The following is a 21,519-nucleotide window of genomic DNA, read 5'->3' on the forward strand; positions in this document are numbered from 1 at the left end:
ATTAGCTGGGCGCGGTGACACACACTTGCAGTCCCAGGTACTTGGGAGGCTAAGACAGGAGAATCGCTTGAACCCGGGAGGCAGAGATTGTGGTGAGCTGAGATCGTGCCACTGCACTCCAGCCTGGTGACAGAATGAGAATCCATCTCAAAAAAAAAAAAAGGCAATAGGCCAAAACGGAAAGAGGTAAGGCTGTATCACTTGACTGTGATGGTGTAAACGCTAGGAGTGGAAAAGTACCAGGTATGAAATCAGAGTGGTACACAGTGGGTTCAAGGTTTCTCCTCCTCCCATCCCCAGAAGGAGGCCTTGGCAGAAGCCCCAAAGAAGATCTCTGCCCAAGGCCTCCTTCTGGGGATAAAGAGACCCAGGGTCAAAGGTGCTACCTGGCTAGGAAAGTGAGTATGTTCAAGAGCGTGGCTGGCCAGGGCCGTGGGAGTCCCTGACTCCAACTCCCTTCAGAGACTGTAGTGCACAGGCTGGGCACCGAGTCTGGTGTGGGGAGGACAGCTTTCCCCAAGGCCTGCCTGGAAAAGCCTTTGTCATTGCCCATGGTCTGGTAGGCCTGAAGAATCTCACCTAGGTTTTCAAGCAGGACCCGTACTCCCCACACATCTGAAAGCCGAGCTTCTAGGGGAGGGATCCACTTCCAAGGTCACTCACTGGTTGCTGGCAAAATTCAGTTCCTGGAGGGGTGTTGGGCTCGGGCTTCAGGTCCTCACTGGCTCTTGGCCAGAAGCCGCCCTTGGTTCCTGGCCACATGGGCTTCTGCCACAGGATGGCTTGCTTCACAGAGGCCTGAAAGCTGAGAAAGCAATAGAGAGTGTGTGCTAGCAAGATGGAAGCCACAGCCTTATACAACTGAATTGGAAGTGACATCCTGTCTGCACATCATATGTTGTTTGTTTTGAGATAGGGTCTTGCTCTGTTGCCCAGGCTGGTGTGCAGTGGCGTGACGATGGTTCACTACAGCCTTCAACTCTTAGGCTCAAGCTATTCTCTAGCCTCAGCCATCTATTTTTTGGAGAGATGGGGGTCTTACCATGTTGCCCAGGCTGGTCTTTAGCTCCTGGCTTAAGCAGTCCTTCTGCCTTGGTCTCCCAAAGTGCTAGGATTATAGGCATGAGCCACTGCACCTGATCCAGTCTTGCATAACTTAATCAGAAGTGGCATCCCATTCCCATGTCATATGTTACTGATTAGAAGCAAGTTATTCAAGGGGAGTGGAGCACACAGGGCCATGAACACCAGGATGTGGGGTCCACTGGGTCCATCTTAGAAACTGTCTACCAGAATGGTACTCTGGAAACATGAAGGGAGAGTCTACTTGAAATTGAAACCACCCCACAAGTGAAACAGATACCTAAGGTATTAGTTAAGTCCCTGGATCCAGACACTCCTGAAACCAATCACCCACCCACCAGCATCTCAGTATATGAACAAATTGCTTTCTTTTTTTTTTGAGGTGGAGTTTCACTCTTGTTACCCAGGCTGGAGTGCAATGGCGCGATCTCGGCTCAGCGCAACCTCTGCCTCCTGGGTTCAGGCAATTCTCCTGCCTCAGCCTCCTGAGTAGCTGGGATTACAGGCATGCGCCACCATGCCCAGCTAATTTTTTTTGTATTTTTAGTAGAGACGGGGTTTCACCATGTTGACCAGGATGGTCTTGATCTCTTGACCTCGTGATCCACCTGCCTCGGCCTCCCAAAGTGCTGGGATTACAGGCGTGAGCCACCGCGCCCAGCCTTTACTTTTCTTTTTTTTGAGACAGTCTTGCTCTGTCATTCTGGCTGGAGTGCAATGTCGTGATACCAGATCACTGCAACCTCCGCCTCCAGGTTTCAAGTAATTCTCCTGCCTCAGGCTCCCAAGTAGCTGGGATTACAGGTGCCCACCACTACAACCTGGCTAATTTTTGTATTTTTAGTAGACACAGCGTTTCACAATGTTGGCCAGGCTGGTCTCAATCTCCTGACCTCAGGTGATCTGCCCATCTCAGCCTCCCAAAGTGCTGGGATTACATGCGTGAGCCACCAAACCTGGCCTTCCTCATTATGGCAGAAACTGCCTACCAGAATGGTTATCTGGAAACATGAAGGGAGAGTCTACTTGAAATTGAAACCACCCTACAGTGCCAGTTTACCTAGGCACAGTGGCTCATGCCTGTAATCCCAGCACTTTGGGAGGTCGAGGCAGGAGATCACTTGAGCTCAGGAGTTTGAGACCATTAAGAGCCTCGTGGGGCTGGGACTACAGGCCCATGCCACTGGGATCAGCTATTTTTTTTTTTTTTTGTATTTTGTGTAGAGATAAGGCCACCATGTTGCCCAGGCTGGTCTCAAACTCCAGAACTCAAGCAATCCTCTCACCTTGGCTTCCGAAGAGCTGGGATTACAGGTGTGAGCCACTGTGCCAGTACTACAAGGTTTATTTTATTTAATTTTGAGATGGAGTTTCGCTGTTGTTACCCAGGCTGGAGTGCAATGGCACAATCTCGGCTCACTGCAACCTCCACCTTCTGGGTTCAAGCAATTCTCCTGCCTCAGCCTCCTGAGGAGCTGGGACTACAGGCACGCACCACCATGCCCAGCTAATTTTTGTATTTTTAGTAGAGACGGTGTTTCACCTTGTTGACCAGGATGGTCTCGATCTCTTGACCTCGTGATCCACCCGCCTCGGCCTCCCAAAGTGCTGGGATTATAGGCGTGAGCCACCGTGCCCGGCCAGTTTTTGATGGCCTCTCTGTAATCTCGGAGCATCACCTCCATTCTGTATTAGCGCCTACCATTCACAACCAGCTGTTTCTCCTTATGCACCAGTGCTGATTAAAGAAGTAGAATCTGATTGATCCAGGCCATTTCATAGGTGGTTTAAGAAGCCTTTGAATTGGCTGAAGGTGGGAGGGTGTCAGGGGGTGAACCTCTGAGGATGTCCAGGGGGCTGAGGGCATGGCAGGTATTCTGCAGCCTGTCTTGTTTAAGACACAGAGCAAGTTATTCTTCATAAAGATGGTCAAGATTCTGGTTTGAATGATCACTAATTTTTTTATTTTTATTTTTTAATCCTTTTTAAAACAGAATCTCACTCTGTTGCCCAGGCTGGAGAGCAGTGGCATGATCTCGGCTCATTGCAACCTCCACCTCCTGGGTTCACATGATTCTCCTGTCTCAGCCTCCTGAGTAGCTGGGATTACAGACAGGCACCACCATGCCCAGCTAATTTTTGTATTTTCAGTAGAGACAGGGTTTCACCATGTTGGCCAGGCTGGTCTTGAACTCCTGGCCTCAAGCAATCTGCTTGGCCTCCCAAAGCGCTGGGATTACAGGCATGAGCCACTGCACCTGGCCTCAATGAGTGCTACTTTAATATTGCTAAAGCCTGCATGATGAGGCTTCCCCAAATTTTAGTATGATTTGACATACCTGGTTTCCTTCTGGACGTGTAGTCATCTGCATCAACCAAGAGCTGCAGAAGATTAAGTGAGATATAGAGGGTATTTTCAAATGCTTTGAAATTCTCAAGCAGAAAAGTAAAAAAAGAAAATCTTAATAGGAAAAATCTGGCAAGTGGACTCCTGGAGACCTGTTAATGGTTAATTCTCAGAACAGTGTCTCAATGCAGCTCCTTGGCCAGTAGCCAGCACCTTGGTCCCCTGGAGTGGCAGTTCCAAGTTGCTGGCATGGCCACAACAGCAGTTTCTGGACTCTAGCTAAGGACAGAACTTCATTTTTGTCCAAAATTCCCTTATTATGGCCGGGTGTGGTGGATCACGCCTATAATCCCAGCACTTTGGGAGGCCGAGGCGGGTGGATCACGAGGTCAAGATATCGAGACCATCCTAGTCAACAAGGTGAAACCCCGTCTCTACTAAAAATACAAAAATTAGCTGGGCATGGTGGTGCACGCCTGTAGTCCCAGCTACTCGGGAGGCTGAGGCAGGAGAATTGCTTGAACCCAGAAGGCGGAGGTTGCGGTGAGCCGAGATTGTGCCATTGCATTCCAGTCTGGGTAACAACAGCGAAACTCCATCTCAAAAAAAAAAAAAATTCCCTTATTATTATTTCTGTTTTTTGAGATGGAGTCTCACTGTGTCGCCCAGCCTGGAATGCAGTGGCACGATCTTGGCTCACTGCAAACCTCCACTTCCCAGGTTCAAGCGATTCTCCTGCCTCAGCCTCCCGAGTAGCTGGAATTACAGGCACCTGCCACCGTGCCTGGTTAATTTTTATATTTTCAGTAAATACGGGAGTTTCATCATGTTAGTCAGGCTGGTCTCGAACTTCTGACCTCAGGTAAACCGCTCGCCTCGGCCTCCCAGAGCACTGGGATTACAGGTGTGAGCCACTGCGCCTGGCCCCAAATTCCCTAAAGAAACACTTTCTTTTGCAGAAGAGCAATGAGTGAAACTGGTAGGAAGCCATTCCACTGAATAAACACATCAGTCAATTTCCTCAACAAACAAAAACAACTCATTCAACAAACAAAAACAACTGGTGGTTTTCCAGGTTGGTTCATTTGAGTCTACCTGCAACCAGTACCTGCCCAAGCTCCCGATCTAGAAGAGGCACACGTGGCAGAAAGACAAGCGAACAGGAGAATAAATATCATCAATGAAAAGAGTCAAACTTTAAAACATTTGAAGAGATTGATTCTGAGTCAAATATGAGTGACCATGGCCTGTGACCCAGTCCTCAGGAGACCTGGAGAACATGTGCCCAAGATGGTTGGACGAATCTTGGTTTTATGCATTTCAGGGAGACATGAGACAGCAATTAAATATATTTAAGATGTATACTGGGGCCGGGTGCGGTGGCTCTCGCATTTACTTCTACCACTTTGGGAGGCTGAGGTGGGTGGATCATGAGGTTAGGGGTTCGAGACCAACCTGGCCAACATGGTGAAACCCCGTCCCTACCAAAAATACAAAATTAGCCAGGCGTGGTGGTGGGTGCCTGTAATCCCAATTACTTGGGACGCTGAGGCAGGAGAATTGCTTGAACCCAGAAGGCAGAGGTTGCAGTGAGCTGAGATCATGCTACTGCAGTCCAGCCAGAATGACAGAGCAAGACTCTGTCTCAAATTAAAAAAAAAGATAAGGGCCGGGCACGGTGGCTCACGCTTGTAATCCCAGCACTTTGGGAGGCCAAGGCAGGTGGATCCCGAGGTCAAGAGATCAAGATCATCCTGGTCAACATGGGGAAAACCCATCTCTACTAAAAATACAAACAATTAGCTGGGCATGGTGGCGTGTGCCTGTAATCCCAGCTACTCAGGAGGCTGAGGCAGGAGAATTGCCTGAACCCAAGAGGCGGAGGTTGAGGTGAAACCAACCAGATGGCTTTTTAAACATTTTAACTTAGTTTCTCTCTTTTTCTTTTTTTTTTTTTTGAGACAGAGTCTTGCTCTGATGCCCAGGCTGGAGGGCAGTGGCGTCAGCTCATTGCAACCTCTGCCTCCCGGGTTCAATCAATTCTCCTGCCTCAGCCTCCCGAGAAGTTGGGATTACAGGTGCTTGCCACTATGCCCAGCTCATTTTTATATTTTTTGTAGAGACAGGGTTTCATCATGTTGTCTAGGTTGGTCTTGAACTCCTGACCCAAGTAATCCTCCTGCCTCAACCTCTCGAAGTGCTGGGATTACAAGCATCAGGCACCACACTGGCCTTAGTTTCTTGTAATAATAATGATATTATCATGTACTAAGTATGTCAGAAGCTATTTTAGGTGGTGGGGATATGGCTTGTGCCCGAGAGATGACCCTTGTAGAGCTTATATTCAAGTGGTTGATGGTGTGGTTAAGGTGGTCAATTAGAAATCCCAGGCCGGGTGCGGTGGCTCATGTCTGTAATCCTATAACTTTGGGAGGCTGAGGCAGGTGGATCACTTGAGGTTAGGAGTTTGAGACCAGCCTGGGCAACGTGATGAAACCCTGTCTCTACTACAAATACAGTGTGGTGGTATGAGCCTGTAATCCCAGCTACTCAGGAGGCTGAGGCATGAGAATAGCTTGAATCCAGGAGGCAGAGGTTGCAGTGAGCCAAGATCACGCCACTGAACTCCAGCCTGGGTTACAGAGCAGGACTCTGTCTCAAAAAAAAATGAGGCAGGTAGGTGGTGTGTGCCTGTAGTGTCAACTACTTGGGAGGTGGAGGCACGTGAATTGCTTGAACCTGGGAGGAGAAGGGAGGGAGGCAGAGGTTGCAGAGAGTCACTGCACTCCAGCCTGGGCAACAGAGCGAGACTCCGTCTCAAATTAAAAAAAGAAAAGAAAGAAATCCCAAATGTTTCTAAATGGAAAAAGGAAGGACATAATGGGTGTGGATGCAGAGAACAGGGTGTTTCCCTGGTCTCAATGGGTGACAGAAGGTAGAACTGATGTTTAAGATGAGCAAAGATGAGCTGGGATGAGGAGGAAACTGCTCCAGGAAGAGGGAACAGCATGTGCAAAGGCCCAGAGGTAGAAAGGCAAATTGGACCCCAAACAAATTCAGTGTTTGAAGTGAAGAATGCCATGGAGAGGCAGGAAGGTAGAAGTCTGGGGGGCCCTGGTAAGAGTCTGGACTTGATCCAGAGGCAATGGGGAGCCACAGATGGCTATAGGGTGATATGGGGGTTAGAGAGGGATGTGTGAATCCACCTGATTTACCTCTGAGAAAGATCAGGGTGGGCTGGAAGATGGGCTAGAAGGAAGAACAGAAGCAGTGGCCAAGGTAAGCCAGGCACACTGGCTCATGCCTGTAGTCCCAGCACTTTGAGAGGCCGAGGTGGGTGGATTTCTTGAGGCCAGGAATTCAAGACCAGCCTGGCCAACATGGTGAAACCCTGTCTCTACTAAAAATACAAAACTTAGCTGGGCCTGGTAGGACGTGCCTGTAATCCCAGCTACTGGGGAGGCTGAGGCAAGAGAATTGCTTGAACCTGGAAGGCAGAGGTTGCAGTGAGCCAAGATCACTCTACTGCACTCAGCCTGGGCAACAGAGTGAGACTCCATCTCAAAAAAAAAAAAAAAAAAAAAAAGCAGTGGTCAAGGTGAGTGATAGCAGGTGCCTTCCCATGAGGGGACAGTTTTAGGGGAGAGATGTGAAGGCTGATTTATAGGCTTGGTGATGAACTGTCTATTGGGGTCAGGGAGGGAAGAGGAAAAAAAATGATAGCAGAGGCTGGCTGTGGTGAATCATGTCTGTAATTACAGCACTTTGAGAGACCAAGGCAGGAGGGTCGTGTGAAATCAGTTCAAGACTAGCCTGGGCAACACAGTGAGACCCTACCTCTACGAAGAATAAAAAAATTAGCCAGGCATGGTAGCGCACACCTGTAGTCTTAGCTATGTAGAAGGCTAAGGTGGGAAGATGGTTTGAGCCTGGGAGTTGGAGGCTGCAGCAAGCTGAGATCCCAGCACTGCACTCCACATTCCTCCAGCCTGGGTGATAGAGTAAGATCCTGTCTCAAAAAAAAAAGTAGCAGGAGCAGAAATCTCTGGAATTCTTTCCACCTTTCCCCAGGAGTTTGGATCCCTCGCCGGTCCGGTCTTCTTACAGTATCATCCTGCCCTGAGCCTCAGCGTGTCTCTCCTGGGCTTATGTGGGGAGTTCACTGCAGAACCCGCTCAGCCCCGGCCTGCCTTCCATCCCAGAAGCTTCTTGCAGGCGGTAGTTTTCAGTTTCCTCAGTGTCATTTGATCTATGTCTCTCTCCACTGCTAGACGATACGCTCTGGGAGGGTGGTAACTTTTTCTCCTTTTGCTTCCAAGGTTCTCAAAATGCGTCTACAGAGGAAAGAACCAATAATTCTTTCTGTCAGTGCTTTGTGATTGAAGGCATTCCATCCAGTCGACCCTGACGCTTAACTAGCTGTGATTCATCCCTTTAAAGTATGTAATTTTTGGGCCAGGCATGGTGGCTTTTGTCTAGAATCCCAGCACTTTGGGAGGCTGAGGTGGATGGATCAGTTGAGGCCAGGGATTTGAGACCAGCCTGGCCAACATGGTGAAACCTATCTCTACCCAAAATGCAAAAATTAGCTGGGCATGGTGGTGCATGCCTGTAGTCCCAGCTACTTGAGAGGCTGAGGCAGGAAAATTGCTTGAACCCAGGAGGCGGAGGTTGCTATGAGCCAAGATCATAAGACTGCATTCAGCCTGGGCGACAGAGCAAGACTGTCTCAAAACAAACAAACAAACAAACAAACAAACAAACAAACAAATGTGTATTTTTTGACCTAATTAATAAAAGCTACCATGTAATAAAATTTTCCTAAAAGTCCTTCAAGTTTTTTAAGATATATGTATAAGGATGTTCATTTCAGTGATATTTGTCAAAGGAAAGCAATGAACAAAACAGTACATCAAGAGGCTTGGTGAATAAATGATGGTGCATCTAGAAAAGAATAAGTCATTAAAATGTTGAAGACTTTTTTGCTGTGTTTTGTTTTTGTAGAGATAGGGTCTTACTCTGTCACCCAGGCTGGAGTGCAGTGGCGCAATCACGGCTCACTGCAGTCTCAAACTCCCAGGCTCAGGTGATCCTCCTGCCTCAGCCTTGCTAGTAGCTGTGACTACTGGCACATCCCCGCATATTAGGCTAATTTTTGCATTTTTTTTTTTTTTTTTTTTTTTGTAGAGATGGGGTTCTGCCATGTTGTCCCAGCTTGTCTCGAACTCCTGGGCTCAAGTGATCCTCCTGCCTCAGCTTCCCAAAGTGCTAGGATTAGAGGCCTCAGCCACTGCACACTGCCTGACGACCTTTTTTTAATATGACTATTTTATAATGGTAGGATACAATGCAATCTTTTGGTGAATAAACAAAATCATCTATACTCATAGTATTTTTAAATAGGAAAGATATTCCCCAAATGATTACTGACGTTTATATCAAAGTAGAGATAGAAGGACATTTTTACTTCTTTGGGTTTTTTTCTTTGATTTTCTTTAACGAACTTGTATTATATCCCAATAAGAATGGAAATCAAGAGACAACTTTTTATTCCCTGGGAGGAATTATCAAGGCCAAGGGTCAAAACAGATAAGAACTATTACACAGTGCTTATTATATTCAGCAAAAAGCAAGCAGTTGGTGGTCACAGTAAGAGCAGTTTGGGTATGAATAAATATGGTTTAACATTTTTTCTCAAAAAAAAAAAAAAACATTTCTCAGGAATTTTGTGAGGAACAAGCCGGGGTGTGGGATCAAATATATGAGTAAATATATTTAAATTTATGGGTAAATGGATTTGTCCGTGGAAAAAAACAGACAAATACATTTCCCCCATATATTTAAATGCTCAAAAGTTCACTCAGGTGCTGTCACCAGGCAACTACCACGACAAATGATCACTTGCGAAAATACAAGGAAACGGGAATCTGGCTCGTTGTAATTAGTGCAAGAGAAAGGCAAGGCCTTACTGTTTCTTGTTTCTGAATTCGCGGTGTGTGTGCGAAGATGTGGTCTCGCTCTGAAGCACAGACAGGAGTGCAGTGGCAAGGTCATAGCTCACCACAGCCTCAAACTCCTGGATCAAGTGATCCCCCCGCCCCAGCCTTCAGAGTAGCTAGGACTACAGGCATGCACCACTGTGTCCGGTTTTTTTTTTTTTTTTCAAGTTTCCTGCAAAGTCGGGGTCCTGCTACGTTGTCCAGGATGGTCTCACACTCCTGGGGTCAAGCGATCCTCCTGCTTTGGCCTCCCAAAGTGCTGGGAATACAGGCGTGAGCCACCGCTACCGGCCACATTTTTGACTTTGGAAAGTGGACTACAGAATCACGCAGAAAACTCGGAAAACCAAAACGCAACCAAGACGAGCTCAATTGCATTTTTTTTTCCCCTAAGACGCTTTCTAAAGCACGAACCTCTCTCCCAGGCGAACCCGTTCCAGGGCGCCCTTCATTTTCATTTCTTGAAACCACAGCCTTGCAGGCCGAGCTCGCGAGAACTCGGCAGCCACTCGGAGCACTTTGCAAGGACTTAGGAGCACTAGAGACCCGGCTCAGCCGGCTTCGGCCAATCAGAGGGCAGAGGGCAGAGGGCGGTGGGCGGAGCTGGGCGGTGGCGGCGGCGACGGCGGCGTCGCGTGCGCTCGCGCGTTGTTGGGTCCCGCTTTCCCGGGCTAGTGTGTGGAGGCCTCCGTATCGCCGTTGCCGCCCGCACCTGACCTGCCGCGGCACTCTCGGCTGCACGCTCTGCTCGGCCCCGCCATGCCGGTGGACCTCAGCAAGTGGTCCGGGCCTTTGAGCCTGCAGGAAGTGGACGAGCAGCCGCAGCACCCGCTGCATGTCACCTACGGCGGGGCGGCGGTGGACGAGCTGGGCAAAGTGCTGACGCCCACCCAGGTACCCCGGGCGGCGGGCTGCAGCCAGCGGCCTGGCGCGGAGGCCTATGTGGACCGCCTGGATCGGACCCGGAGGAGACAGGGCTAGGGGCAGTGGGGAGGTTCAGCCTGCGTGCGTCGAGCCCCCCCCCAGAGCGGGGGTCCCGGGGTCCATTTCCCATGCCCGGGGGCCATTCCAGTCACCGGGAACCCGGCCTGTGGCGTGTCCAGACAGGCTCTTCCTGCGGCAGCGATGGATTCACTTTTCCCGGGTTTTGGGCCCAAGAGGGGCCTAGCTCCGGAGACAGCCCGCACCCCCCTGGGGCAGGACCCTGGATAGGGACGTCCCCGGGACGGGGTAGGCTGTGGCCGCCCGGACGCCCCCAGACCTTCCCCTGGAGCCTCAGTAGTTTAGGCCTTGTGTTGGAGGGCAGAAGCCCCACCCCAGAGCCTGTGGCGCATTATGTAACTAGTGATGAGCACGCCGGCCCATTTCGCCTTTGTTTAATCGGCCAGGAGCGCGCAGCCGGAACGCCGGGGGGGGCAACGGTTTAGTTTTGCTGTTTGACCTCCCACGCCTACGGCTGAAAGTGAAGACACTAGATTTGCAGACACCACTGCTAGCTGTTTATGAAGCTCCGGGCACCAGTGTATAAAATAAACTGCCCTGACCTCACATTGTTTTGGATGTTCAAATATGAAGTGCCCGTCTGACACAGCCTCCTTTTCCCTGCTCACCTCGGCTTTCTCCTTTTCTGTGCACTTTGAAACGTCTAGTTAATGCAGATTTCACTTTAGCAGGCCCCACGTAACCTCCTGATCACCAAATCCAGAAACCCTGTCATTCCAGACAGTGTAAGGGTGTCGTTGAGAAGGGGACTCAGTGCCAGGGTTGGAATCCCGGCCTCATCTGTTTCTGTTCATAGTGTGCTGGGATACTAACGCCATGGTGTTGTTGGGACTGAAATGATAACAGCCTGGGCAACAGAGCAAGACCCCAACGCTACAAAAAAAAAATTGGTCAGGCATGATGGTGTGGGCCTGTAGTTTGTAGATGCTCAGGAGGCTGAGGTGGGAGGAGTGGCTGCAGTGAACCTTGATAGCGTCACTGCACTTCAGCCTGGGTGACAGAACGAGACCTGGTCTCAAAAAAAAGATTATAAATAAATAATGTATATAAAACTCTCGCTTCTGGCTCTCTAGAGTAAATACAGAGTCATTGATTTTTTTTTTTTTTGAGACGGAGTTTCGCTCTTGTTACCCAGGCTGGAGTGCAAAGGCGTGATCTCAGCTCACTGCAACCTCCGCCTCCTGGGTTCAGGCGATTCTCCTGCCTCAGCCTCCTGAGTAGCTGGGATTACAGGCATGCGCCACCATGCCCAGGTAATTTTTTGTATTTTTAGTAGAGATGGGGTTTCACCATGTTGACCAGGATGGTCTCGATCTCTTGACCTCATGATCCACCTGCCTTGGCCTCCCAAAGTGCTGGGATTACAGGCTTGAGCCACTGCGCCTGGCCAGAGTCATTGATTTTATTAAAAATCTATTCTGTTTTGTCTTTGAAGAGTCTCAGATCAAAGAAAGAGTACTGGTTTCTTCAGCATTTCTCTTTTCTTTTGAGTCTCGCTCTGTCACCCAGGCTGGAGTTCGGTGGGGCAGTTTTGGCTCACTGCAGCTTCTGCCTCCCCAGCTCAAGCAGTCCTCTCACCTTAGCTTCCCAAGTAGGTGGGGTTACAGGTGCTCACCACCATTTCTAGCTAATTTTTGTATTTTAGTAGAGATGGGTTTCACCATATTGGCCAGGCTGGTCTCGAACCCCTGACCTCAAGTGAGCCTTTTGCCTCAGCCTCCCAGCTGCTGGGATTACAGGCGTGAGCCACTGTGCCCAACCAGTTTCTTCAGCATTTCTGACTTTTTAACTCCAAACTGGTTCCTTCATACAGGTCAAGAACAGACCCACCAGCATTTCGTGGGATGGTCTTGATTCAGGGAAGCTCTACACCTTGGTCCTGACAGATCCAGATGCTCCCAGCAGGAAGGATCCCAAGTACAGGTGAGAGCTGAGAAAGGTGGGGAAGAGCAGGTCATGCCGACATGACTTAACAAATATAAGCCCCTTGCTGGACATGGAGAAGCAGAACCACTTTGGGATGGCCCCGCCCATGCTTAAGCCAGAGAGTACGTTTCCTGCCCTTTTGCCCCCTACGGTGGGCGTCTGTAATTCACAGCCAAGAGCCATATCCATCTGTGGCCTGTTTTTGTAGAGCCCCATGAGCTAAAAATGGTTTTTACTTTTTTTTTTTTTGAGACAGAGTCTCCCTTTGTCACCCAGGCTGAAGTGCAGTGGCGCAATCTTGTCTCACTGCAACTTCTGTCTCCCAGGTTCAAGCAATTCCTGCCTCAGCCTCCAGAGTAGCTGGAATTATAGGCACATGCTAACATGCCTGGCTGATTTTTGTATTTTTAGTAGAGATGGGGTTTCACCATGTTGTTCAGGCTGCTCTCGATCGAACTCCTGACCTCAGGTGATCTGCCCACCTCAGTCTCCCAAAGTGGTGGGATTATAGGTGTGAGCCGCCATGCCTAGCCTGGTTTTTACATTTTTTAATGACTGAGGAAACGTTGAAAGAAGAATTAAACTTTGTGACGTGGAAATTATACAAAATTCCCATGTCAGAGTTCATCAGTTACGTCTTATTGGAGCACAGCTAAGTGTCGTCTGTGGCTGCTTTCATGCTACCAAGGCCAAGTTGAATAGTTGCAGCAGAGACTGTGGCTCCCCAGAGCTTAACACATTCTCTGGCCTTTTACAGAAAGTTTGCTGACCTCTGCTTTAGAAAATGTCAGAGGGTGGGAGGGGCTGGGTCTGCTCTTCTGCAAACACATGAGGTTCATGCTGGCCAAGACAGTGAGGACTGTTGTTCATGGCTGTAGCTTGGCACCCGAACTCCTGTGGTACTGACGCCCCATGTTTCTTCATGCAGAGAATGGCATCATTTCCTGGTGGTCAACATGAAGGGCAATGACATCAGCAGTGGCACAGTCCTCTCCGATTACGTGGGCTCGGGGCCTCCCAAGGGCACAGGTTAGTAAAGGCTGTTTTTGGTGGGAGGTTGGGGAGGGAGTTTGGGTGCACATTAGGATTGGCCCAAAGCTTTTTTGTTTTTTTTTTAGACGGAGTCTCACTCTGTCACCAGGCTGGAGTGCAGTGGTGCAATCTTGGCTCACTGCTGCAACCTCTGCCTCCCAGGTTCAAGCAATTCTGCCTCAGCCTGCCGAGTAGCTGGGACTACAGGCGCACACCACCATACCTGGCTAATTTTTGTATTTTTAGTAGAGACGGGGTTTCACCATGTTGGCCAGATGGTCCCGATCTCTTGACCTTGAGATCCGCCTGCCTCGGCCTCCCAAAGGGATTACAGGCATGAGCCACTGCACCCGGCTGGCCCAAAGTTTTTTTCTTTTATTTTTAGAGCCCTTACCCTGCTGGAGATAGCATCTCAGCTCACCTCTAGGGCCTTCAGGGCACATTCAGACCTGCAGGAGTGTCAGGTGGCTAGAGCCTTGGGTTCGGGACATAGGGACCTTTGATATAGAATTGCTTTTCCACCCCTAGCCCTTTAGCAAGCAGGGAAGTTGGTGAGAGGGAAGCACTGTTACAGAAAGCTCAGCCTGGCTTTTTGGGGCTGCAGTGGGTGAAATACACAGTTAAACTATTTTAAGCCTTTGCCTGGGGTGATCATCGAGTTTCTAATTCTATAAAAGATTTCAGAAATGTTAGCTGGGCATGGTGGTGCATGCCTGTAATCCCAGCTACTCAGGAGGCTGAGGCAGGAGAATTGCCTGAACCCAGGAGGTGGAGGTTGCGGTGAGCCGAGATCATGCCTTTGCACTCCAGCCTGGGTAACAAGAGCGAAACTCTGTCTCAAAAAAAAACCAAACATATGTAGAAAAGATTTCAGAAATGATCACATAGTTTCCAAATTAATTATATAAGGTTGGCTTCTGTATCTCTTTTTGGCTCCCTTTTTCTAAAAACATCTAGCTTGTATATTGTAAAAAGATTTGGAAGATTTCAGTAGAACCGTATTGAAAACACACAGGCATATTGTACTGTATCGTGTTCTATCTATGATATATAAAATACACGTAACTATCTAGAGATAGAAAGACCACCGCATTGAAACTTTCCAAGTTGGGTAAGTGCTGCCTAAGCTCATGGTGAGGGATGCATTATTATTGCCTGGCATTCAGTTCAGGGTGTTTCCATTTGGTGGAACTGTCACAGTCCTCGCTTTGGTACATCTTGTCCAGCCAGGAGTTCACATGAAGAGGTACAAGAACATCCCCGACATGAACAGTTGGTCATGGGCTCATGTTTTGTCTGTAGACCCAGAAGCTTCAGATGCCTTTAAACTTGCTCACGCATTCATAGCAGAAGGTAAAGGGACAGATTTCCCAGGGACCTATTAAGTTCTCTAGGGCAGTTATAAAATTAGGTAGTTTAATTATGGGAAGCAGACCCATGAGAATAAAGCAATTCAGTAAGATCTGTGTTCTCATTTTTTAAAAAGCCTCAATAGGCCTGGGCGCCTGTGAGCCTCAATAGGGCTCACACCTGTAATCCCAGCACTTTGGGAGGCTGATGTGGGCAGATCATGAGGTCAAGAGATCAAGACCATCCTGGCCAACATGGTACAACCCCATTTCTACTAAAAATACAAAAATGAGCTGGGTGTGGTGGCACGTGCCTGTAATCCCAGCTACTTGGGAGGCTAAGGCAGGAAAATCACTTGAACCTGGGAGGTGGAGGTTGCAGTGAGCTGAGATTGTGCCACTGCATTCCAGCCTGGTGACAGAGTGAGACTTTGTGTCCAAAAGAAAAAAAAAAGCTTCAGAAAGTCATTTTATTGTTGTGCTTTTTCCATATTCTTGTAGTACGGCACAATTTACATATAACAAAATGCATAGATCCTGAGAGTTCAGTCAGCAAATTTGATCAAGGCATGAAAGGTACCAGCCGTCGGAAAGATAAATGACGTTTCCATCGCCCAGAAGGTTCTTATGTGACCTTTTTACTTAAATTCCCCCAGAGCTAACTATATTCTGACTCCTGTCTCCATAAGTTACTTTCATGATTCTTGTGTTCATATAAATGGTATCATGGGCCAGTCATGGTGGCTCACTCCTATAATCCCAGCATGTTGGGAGGTGGAGGCGGGTGGATCATGTGAAGCCAGGAGTTTGAGACCAGCCTGGCCAACATGGTAAAACGCTGTCTCTACTAAAAATACCAAAGTTATCTTGGCAAGGTGGCATACATCTGTAGTCCCAGCTACTTGGGGGGCTGAGGTGGGAGGATGGGTTGAACCTGGGAGGTGGAGATTGCACTCTAGTCTGGGTGATAGAGTAAGACTCTGCCTCCAAAAAAAAAAAAAAAGTATCATGCAGTGTATATTTTAAGAAATTAGAGTTACTGGTCTGTTTCATTCCAGATAATATCTGTGAGATTGATCCACGGATTGTATCAATAGTTACCCTTTATATTGTTTAGTAATATTCCCTTTGGTAAACAGGCTAGTTCGTTTAGCCATTCTCTATTGATGGGCATTTGGGATGTTTTCAGTATCTGTATATCATGAGTAAATATCTAAACATTGTCCAGCCTTTCTTTTTTTTTTTTTTTTTTTTTAAACTTCTGTGTATTGTTCTAGGACTATTCAGCCTTGAAAAGAAATTTGGACACATGCTACACCAGGATGAACCCTGAGAACATGATGTTAGTGAAATGAGCCAATCACACAAACACAAATACTGTTCAGTTCTATGAGGTAGCTAAAGTAGCCAAACTTACTGAAACAGAAAGTGGAGTGGTGCCTGCCATACATTGTTTTTTTTTCTTGAGATGGAGACTCGCTCTGTCACCCAGGCTAGAGTGCAGTAATGGCACAATCTTGGCTCACTGTAACCTCTGCCTCCTGAGTTCAGGCAATTCTCCTGCCTCAGCCTCCCAGGTAGCTGGGATACAGGTGTCTACCACTACACCTGGCTACTTTTTGTATTTTTAATAGAGATGGGGCTTCATCATATTGGCCAGGCTGGTCTTGAACTCCTGACCACAGATGATCCTCCTGCGGCCTCCCAAAGAGCTAGGATTACATGCGTGAGCACGCCCTGCCAGCCATACGTTCTTGTACATATAAATTCTTGTTGTTTTGCTGGCAAGTGTTTCCATTTTTCTTAGGTGAATACTGAGGAGTAGAATTGTTCGGTCATGGAAATTTCCCCAAGGTTCTCCAAATGATTGAAAATTTTATACTCTAGCTCCAGAGAGACATGATCACACCACTGCATTCCAGGCTCAGTGATAAGAGATCTTGTCTCAAAAAAAGAAAAAGAAAACCTTATACTCTAATTAGCAATAGAGCATATAACATCCTTGTAGTTCCATGCCAGGATTAGATGTCAGACTTTTTGACTTTATACACTTCAGTGTGTGTAAAATGGTGCCATTTTGCGGTTTTATTGTTCGTCACTCTGATGACTAATGAGGTTTTTATGTCCTTATTGACCATTCTCCTTTGTTTTTTTTTTCTTTTTGAGACAGAGTTTCGCTCTTGTTACCCAGGCTGGAGTGCAATGGCACGATCTCAGCTCACCGCAACCTCCGCCTCCTGGGTTCAGGCAATTCTCCTGCCTCACCCTCCTGAGTAGCTGGGATTACAGGCACGCCCCACCATGCCCAGCTAATTTTTTGTATTTTTAGTAGAGACGGGGTTTCACCATGTTGACCAGGATGGTCTCGATTTCTTGACCTCGTGATCCACCCGCCTCGGCCTCCCAAAGTGCTGGGATTACAGGCTTGAGCCACTGCGACCGGCCCTCTCCTTTGTTTTATAACTTGCTTTACTTGCTTTCTGAAAATGTGTTAATTGCCATTACATGTTAATTTGCACCAAATACCTGTCTGGACCCTTGGTGTCCTTGTAAATGGTGTGGTCGGGGTGCCTCCAAGTTGAAACATTAGATAAAAACATGATGTCCCCATCTCAGGTGCCGGGCTGTGTGTACATCTTCCCTCTTGTCTCTCCCCACAGGCCTCCACCGCTATGTCTGGCTGGTTTACGAGCAGGACAGGCCGCTGAAGTGTGACGAGCCCATTCTCAGCAACCGATCTGGAGACCACCGTGGCAAATTCAAGGTGGCATCCTTCCGTAAAAAGTACCAGCTCAGGGCCCCCGTGGCCGGCACGTGTTACCAGGCCGAGTGGGATGACTACGTGCCCAAACTGTACGAGCAGCTGTCTGGGAAGTAGAGGGTTAGCTTGGGGACCAGAACAGTCTGTCCTGGAGGCCCCAAGCCATGTTCCCCAGTTCAGTGTTGCATGTATAATAGATTTCTCCTCTCCCTTCCCGCCTTTGCACAGGCAAGACCTGAGCAGTCAGATGGTGGTTTAGGGTGACTTTTCCTGCTGTCTGGCCTTTATAATTTTAGTCACTCACTCACTCTGATTTATGTTTTGGTCAAATTTGAATTCCATTTTGGGGGACATTTTGGTACTGTGATGGGGTCATCAAATCGTTAATATGAAAATAGCAACCCAGAATGTAAAGAAAAAAATTGGGGGGAAAAGGACCAGGTTTGCAGTGATAGGGCAAAGCATCAAAGAATCTTTAAGGGAGGTTAAAAAAAAAAAAAAGGTTGGCTGCTTCTGCCTTTGTGATCCTGAGTCCAGAATGGGACACAGTGGGGTTTTATGGTGATGTCACTCACCTAGACAGCCAGAAGCTGGCATTGAAGCTTACCCCAACATGTTGCATCTCAGATGCCTCAGTAGGCATCAGTATCTCGCTCTGGTCCCTTTAAGGAGCAGTCCTGGTAAAAGCAGTAGGGAGAGTGGCTTTGCTGTTGTTGGAGCATGGCCATCTTGACCGGCAGCAGTGCTGGCTGACAGCCTAGCAGGAATCCCTATATCTGTGTCTGTTAAATTGATCATTCTTCATAGGAGCAAGAAAAGGTGGTCTGGAGTTGCCGAACGTTGCATTAATTCTGCTGTTTGCTTATAGTTAAATAAAAATAGAAACCTGAATCAACGAGCCGAGTCCCCGGATGTTTTGTCCTATTGGGTATGGGTTTCTCAAGTGTGGGAAATCTGGTCTCTCAGGGTGAGTCGTCTCTGTGACCAGCAAGTAACAGCTGGGGCTTGTTCCAGGGGCCATACGGAGGGTCTCTGCCTCTACACATGCCATTAACCCACCGCAGGAGCAAACAGTTCAGACTTGAGATTTCTAAAACAAATCATAAAACGTGAGGCCGAGTCTTTTGCCCAAAAAGCACTTTTGCTTCAAGCGGTCCTTTTGACCTGAGAAGAATGTTCTAAAGAAGCTGGCTAAACACCTTCCCTGTTGGTGAAGTTGTGCTCAGATGCCATAACGATGCTTAAGAAGTAGCCTCCACTTGATGTTCTGATGTCTTAACGAGAGAATCGGTACCAAAGAGGTGTGCAGGTAGGAGGGTGAGAAGGTCACGGTTTCATGCCATCTGATGTACCAAAAAAGGGAAAGGAGGTGTTTGAGGGCGCAAATCACTGTGATTTGGTCTCTGTGATGCAAAGAGGGATCCTCAGGCCTGACAGGTGCTAGTGACTCCCTTCCCCATCTTTCACTGCAATACTTGTTTCTCTGAAAAAACTTGGAAATGTTGCTTCTGTGGAAGCACATAGGTAGATGGAAGTTTTCATTTTTTTTTTTTCTTTTTTTGAGATGGAGTCTTGTTTTGTCCACCCGGGCTAGAGGGCAGTGTAAAGATCTCAGCTTACTGCAACCTCTGCCTCCTGGTTGGGTTCAGGCGACTCTCCTGCTACTGCAACCTCTGCCTCCTGGGTGGGTTCAAGTAACCCTCCTGCCTCAGCCTCCTGAGTAGCTGGGATTATAGGCATGTACCACTATGCCCAGCTAATTTTTTGTATTTTTAATAGAAAAGGGGTTTGCCATGTTTGCCAGGTAGGTCTTGAACTCCTGACCTCAAGTAATCCACCTGCTCTGGCCTCCCAAAGTGCTGGGATTATAGGCATAAGTCACCATGCCAAGCCTGGAACTACTCTTAAAATTCATTTTTAACATAAGATTTTGTTGAGGGCTGGGCACAGTGGCTCACACCTATAATCCCAGCACTTTGGGAGGCCGAGGCGGGTGGATCATGAGGTCAGGAGTTCAAGACCAGACTGGCCAACATGGTGAAACCCCGTCTCTACTAAAAAATACAAAAATTAGCTGGGAGTGGTGGCTTGTGTCTGTAATCCCAGCTACTTGGGAGGCTGAGGTAGGTAGGAGAACTCCTTGAACCGGGATCTTGGAGGTGGAGGTTGCAGTGAGCCAAGATTGTGCCACTGCACTCCAGCCTGGGCTGCAGAGGAAGACTCCATCTCAAAAAAAAAAAAAAACATTTTGTCGAATGCAGGTTATAAAGAAAACAAGTGTTGGCCGGGTGCCGTGGCTCACACCTGTAATACCAGCACTTTGGGAGGCCAAGGTGGGTGAATCGACAGGTTAGAAGTTCGAGATCAGCCTGGCCAACATAGTGAAACACCGTCTCTACTAAAAATAGCTGGGCTTTGTGGCAGGCACTTGTAATCCCAGCTACTCGGGCTGAGGCAGGAGAATCCCTTGAACCTGGGAGACAGAGGTTGCATTGAGCTGAGATCGCGCCATTGCACTCCAGCCTGGGTGACGAGAGGGAAACTCCATCTCCAAAAAGAAAACCAAAACTAAACTGTTCTGTTGACCTTGAAAATAAATGTAAAGGCTGGGCATGATAGGTGGCTCACACCTGTAATCCCAGCACTTTGTAATGCCAAGGTCGGGCAGATCGCCAGCCTGGGCAACAGGGCAGAAACCTGTCTCTCTAAAAAATGCAAAAATTAGCTCAAGGTGTGGGCTTGTTCCTGTAGTCCCAGCTACTAGAGAGGCTGAGGTGGGAGGATTACTGAAGCTCAGGAGGTTGAGACTGCAGTGAGCTGTGATTGCACCACTGTATTCCATCCTGAACAACAGAACAAGAGCCTGTCTCAAAAAAAAAAGTACAATGTAATAAGATGTGATACACGTATGTGATTAGACAAGGCGCACTATAGGAAGAAAATGTCTCCCACCTTCCACTTAGTTACTGGTTTCCTGTTTTCTTCCAGAAGAAAATTAAAATATATGTATCAGCATATATCTACATATTTAGTCTAAAAAATAAGTCTTACTATACGCACTGCATATTTCTGCATTTTTTTCCTGAACTAATGAACTAACAAAAAATACACTGGCATTTTTTTTTCCTGAGCTAATGAATCTTTAGTTAAAAAGTCACCACAACTAGTTTGTTTTGCTTTTTTTGAGAAGGAGTCTAGCTCTGTCACCCAGGCTGGAGTGCAGTTGGCTCACTACAACCTCTACCTCCTGGGTTCAAGCAGTTCTGCCTCAGCCTCCCAAGTAGTTGGGACTACAGGCTTGCACCACCATGGCTGGCTAATTTTTTTATTTTACTTTATTTTTTGTAGTGATGGGGTTTGGCCATGTTGGCCAGGCTGGTCTCGAACTCCTGACCTCAAGTGATCCACCCATCTGAGCCTCCCAGAGTGCTGGGATTACAGGTGTGAGTCACTGTGCCTGGCATTTGCCACAAATGTTATTATTTGAGACAAATACTTGATCTTTTGAATGTTCAATAATTAGCCCCCTTGGGTGATATTTAGGTTATTTCTGGTTACTTGCTCTTACAAACTTTCAGTGAACATTTATATGTATAAAATGCTTTTTCTTTTCTTTTTTTTTTTTTTTTAAGATGGGGTTTCACCATGATGGCCAGGCTGGTTTCGAACTCCTGACCTCAGGTGATCCACCCACCTCGGCCTCCCAAAGTGCTAGGATTACAGGCGTGAGCCACCGCACCCGGCATAAAATGCTTTTTCAAGTAATTTTGTAGGGTGAATTCTAAGTATTGAAATAATTAGGTCTAAGGTGATATACATTTTTCCTTCTTTTTTTTTTTGGAGACAGGGTCTGTTTCTGTTGCTCAGGCCGGAGTGCAGTGGCACAATCATGGCTTACTACAGCATCTGCTTCCCTGGCTAGGGGGATTCTCTTGTCTCAGCCACCCAAGTAGCTGGGACTACAGGTGTGTGCCACCATATGCAGTTATTATTTTTTATGAGACAGAGTTTCACTCTTTC

General features: G+C 47.8%; 1 protein-coding gene across 1 annotated transcript; it reads left to right on the plus strand.

Moving 5' to 3' along the window:
* Positions 1-10,079: 10,079 nt before the first annotated feature.
* PEBP1 (phosphatidylethanolamine binding protein 1) lies at positions 10,080-18,394 on the plus strand. The gene is made up of 4 exons (XM_035257783.2): positions 10,080-10,323; positions 12,245-12,354; positions 13,286-13,386; positions 17,399-18,394. Exons 1-4 carry the CDS (start codon positions 10,189-10,191, stop codon positions 17,614-17,616), a joined length of 564 nt encoding a protein of 187 aa, XP_035113674.1. The 5' UTR covers positions 10,080-10,188; the 3' UTR covers positions 17,617-18,394.
* Positions 18,395-21,519: the final 3,125 nt, after the last annotated feature.

The sequence above is a fragment of the Callithrix jacchus genome, chromosome 9 (assembly GCF_049354715.1).
Source record: "Callithrix jacchus isolate 240 chromosome 9, calJac240_pri, whole genome shotgun sequence".
NCBI lineage: Eukaryota > Metazoa > Chordata > Mammalia > Primates > Cebidae > Callithrix > Callithrix jacchus.

What these genes read in the sequence shown, in the direction of transcription:
- PEBP1 (XM_035257783.2), top strand. Translation starts at nt 10,189, where the DNA reads ATGCCGGTGGACCTCAGCAAGTGGTCCGGGCCTTTGAGCCTGCAGGAA. An exon ending in AGGAAGGATCCCAAGTACAG is followed by an intron (nt 12,355 to 13,285) that starts GTGAGAGCTGAG and finishes TTCTTCATGCAG; the next exon opens with AGAATGGCATCATTTCCTGG. An exon ending in GGGGCCTCCCAAGGGCACAG is followed by an intron (nt 13,387 to 17,398) that starts GTTAGTAAAGGC and finishes CTCTCCCCACAG; the next exon opens with GCCTCCACCGCTATGTCTGG.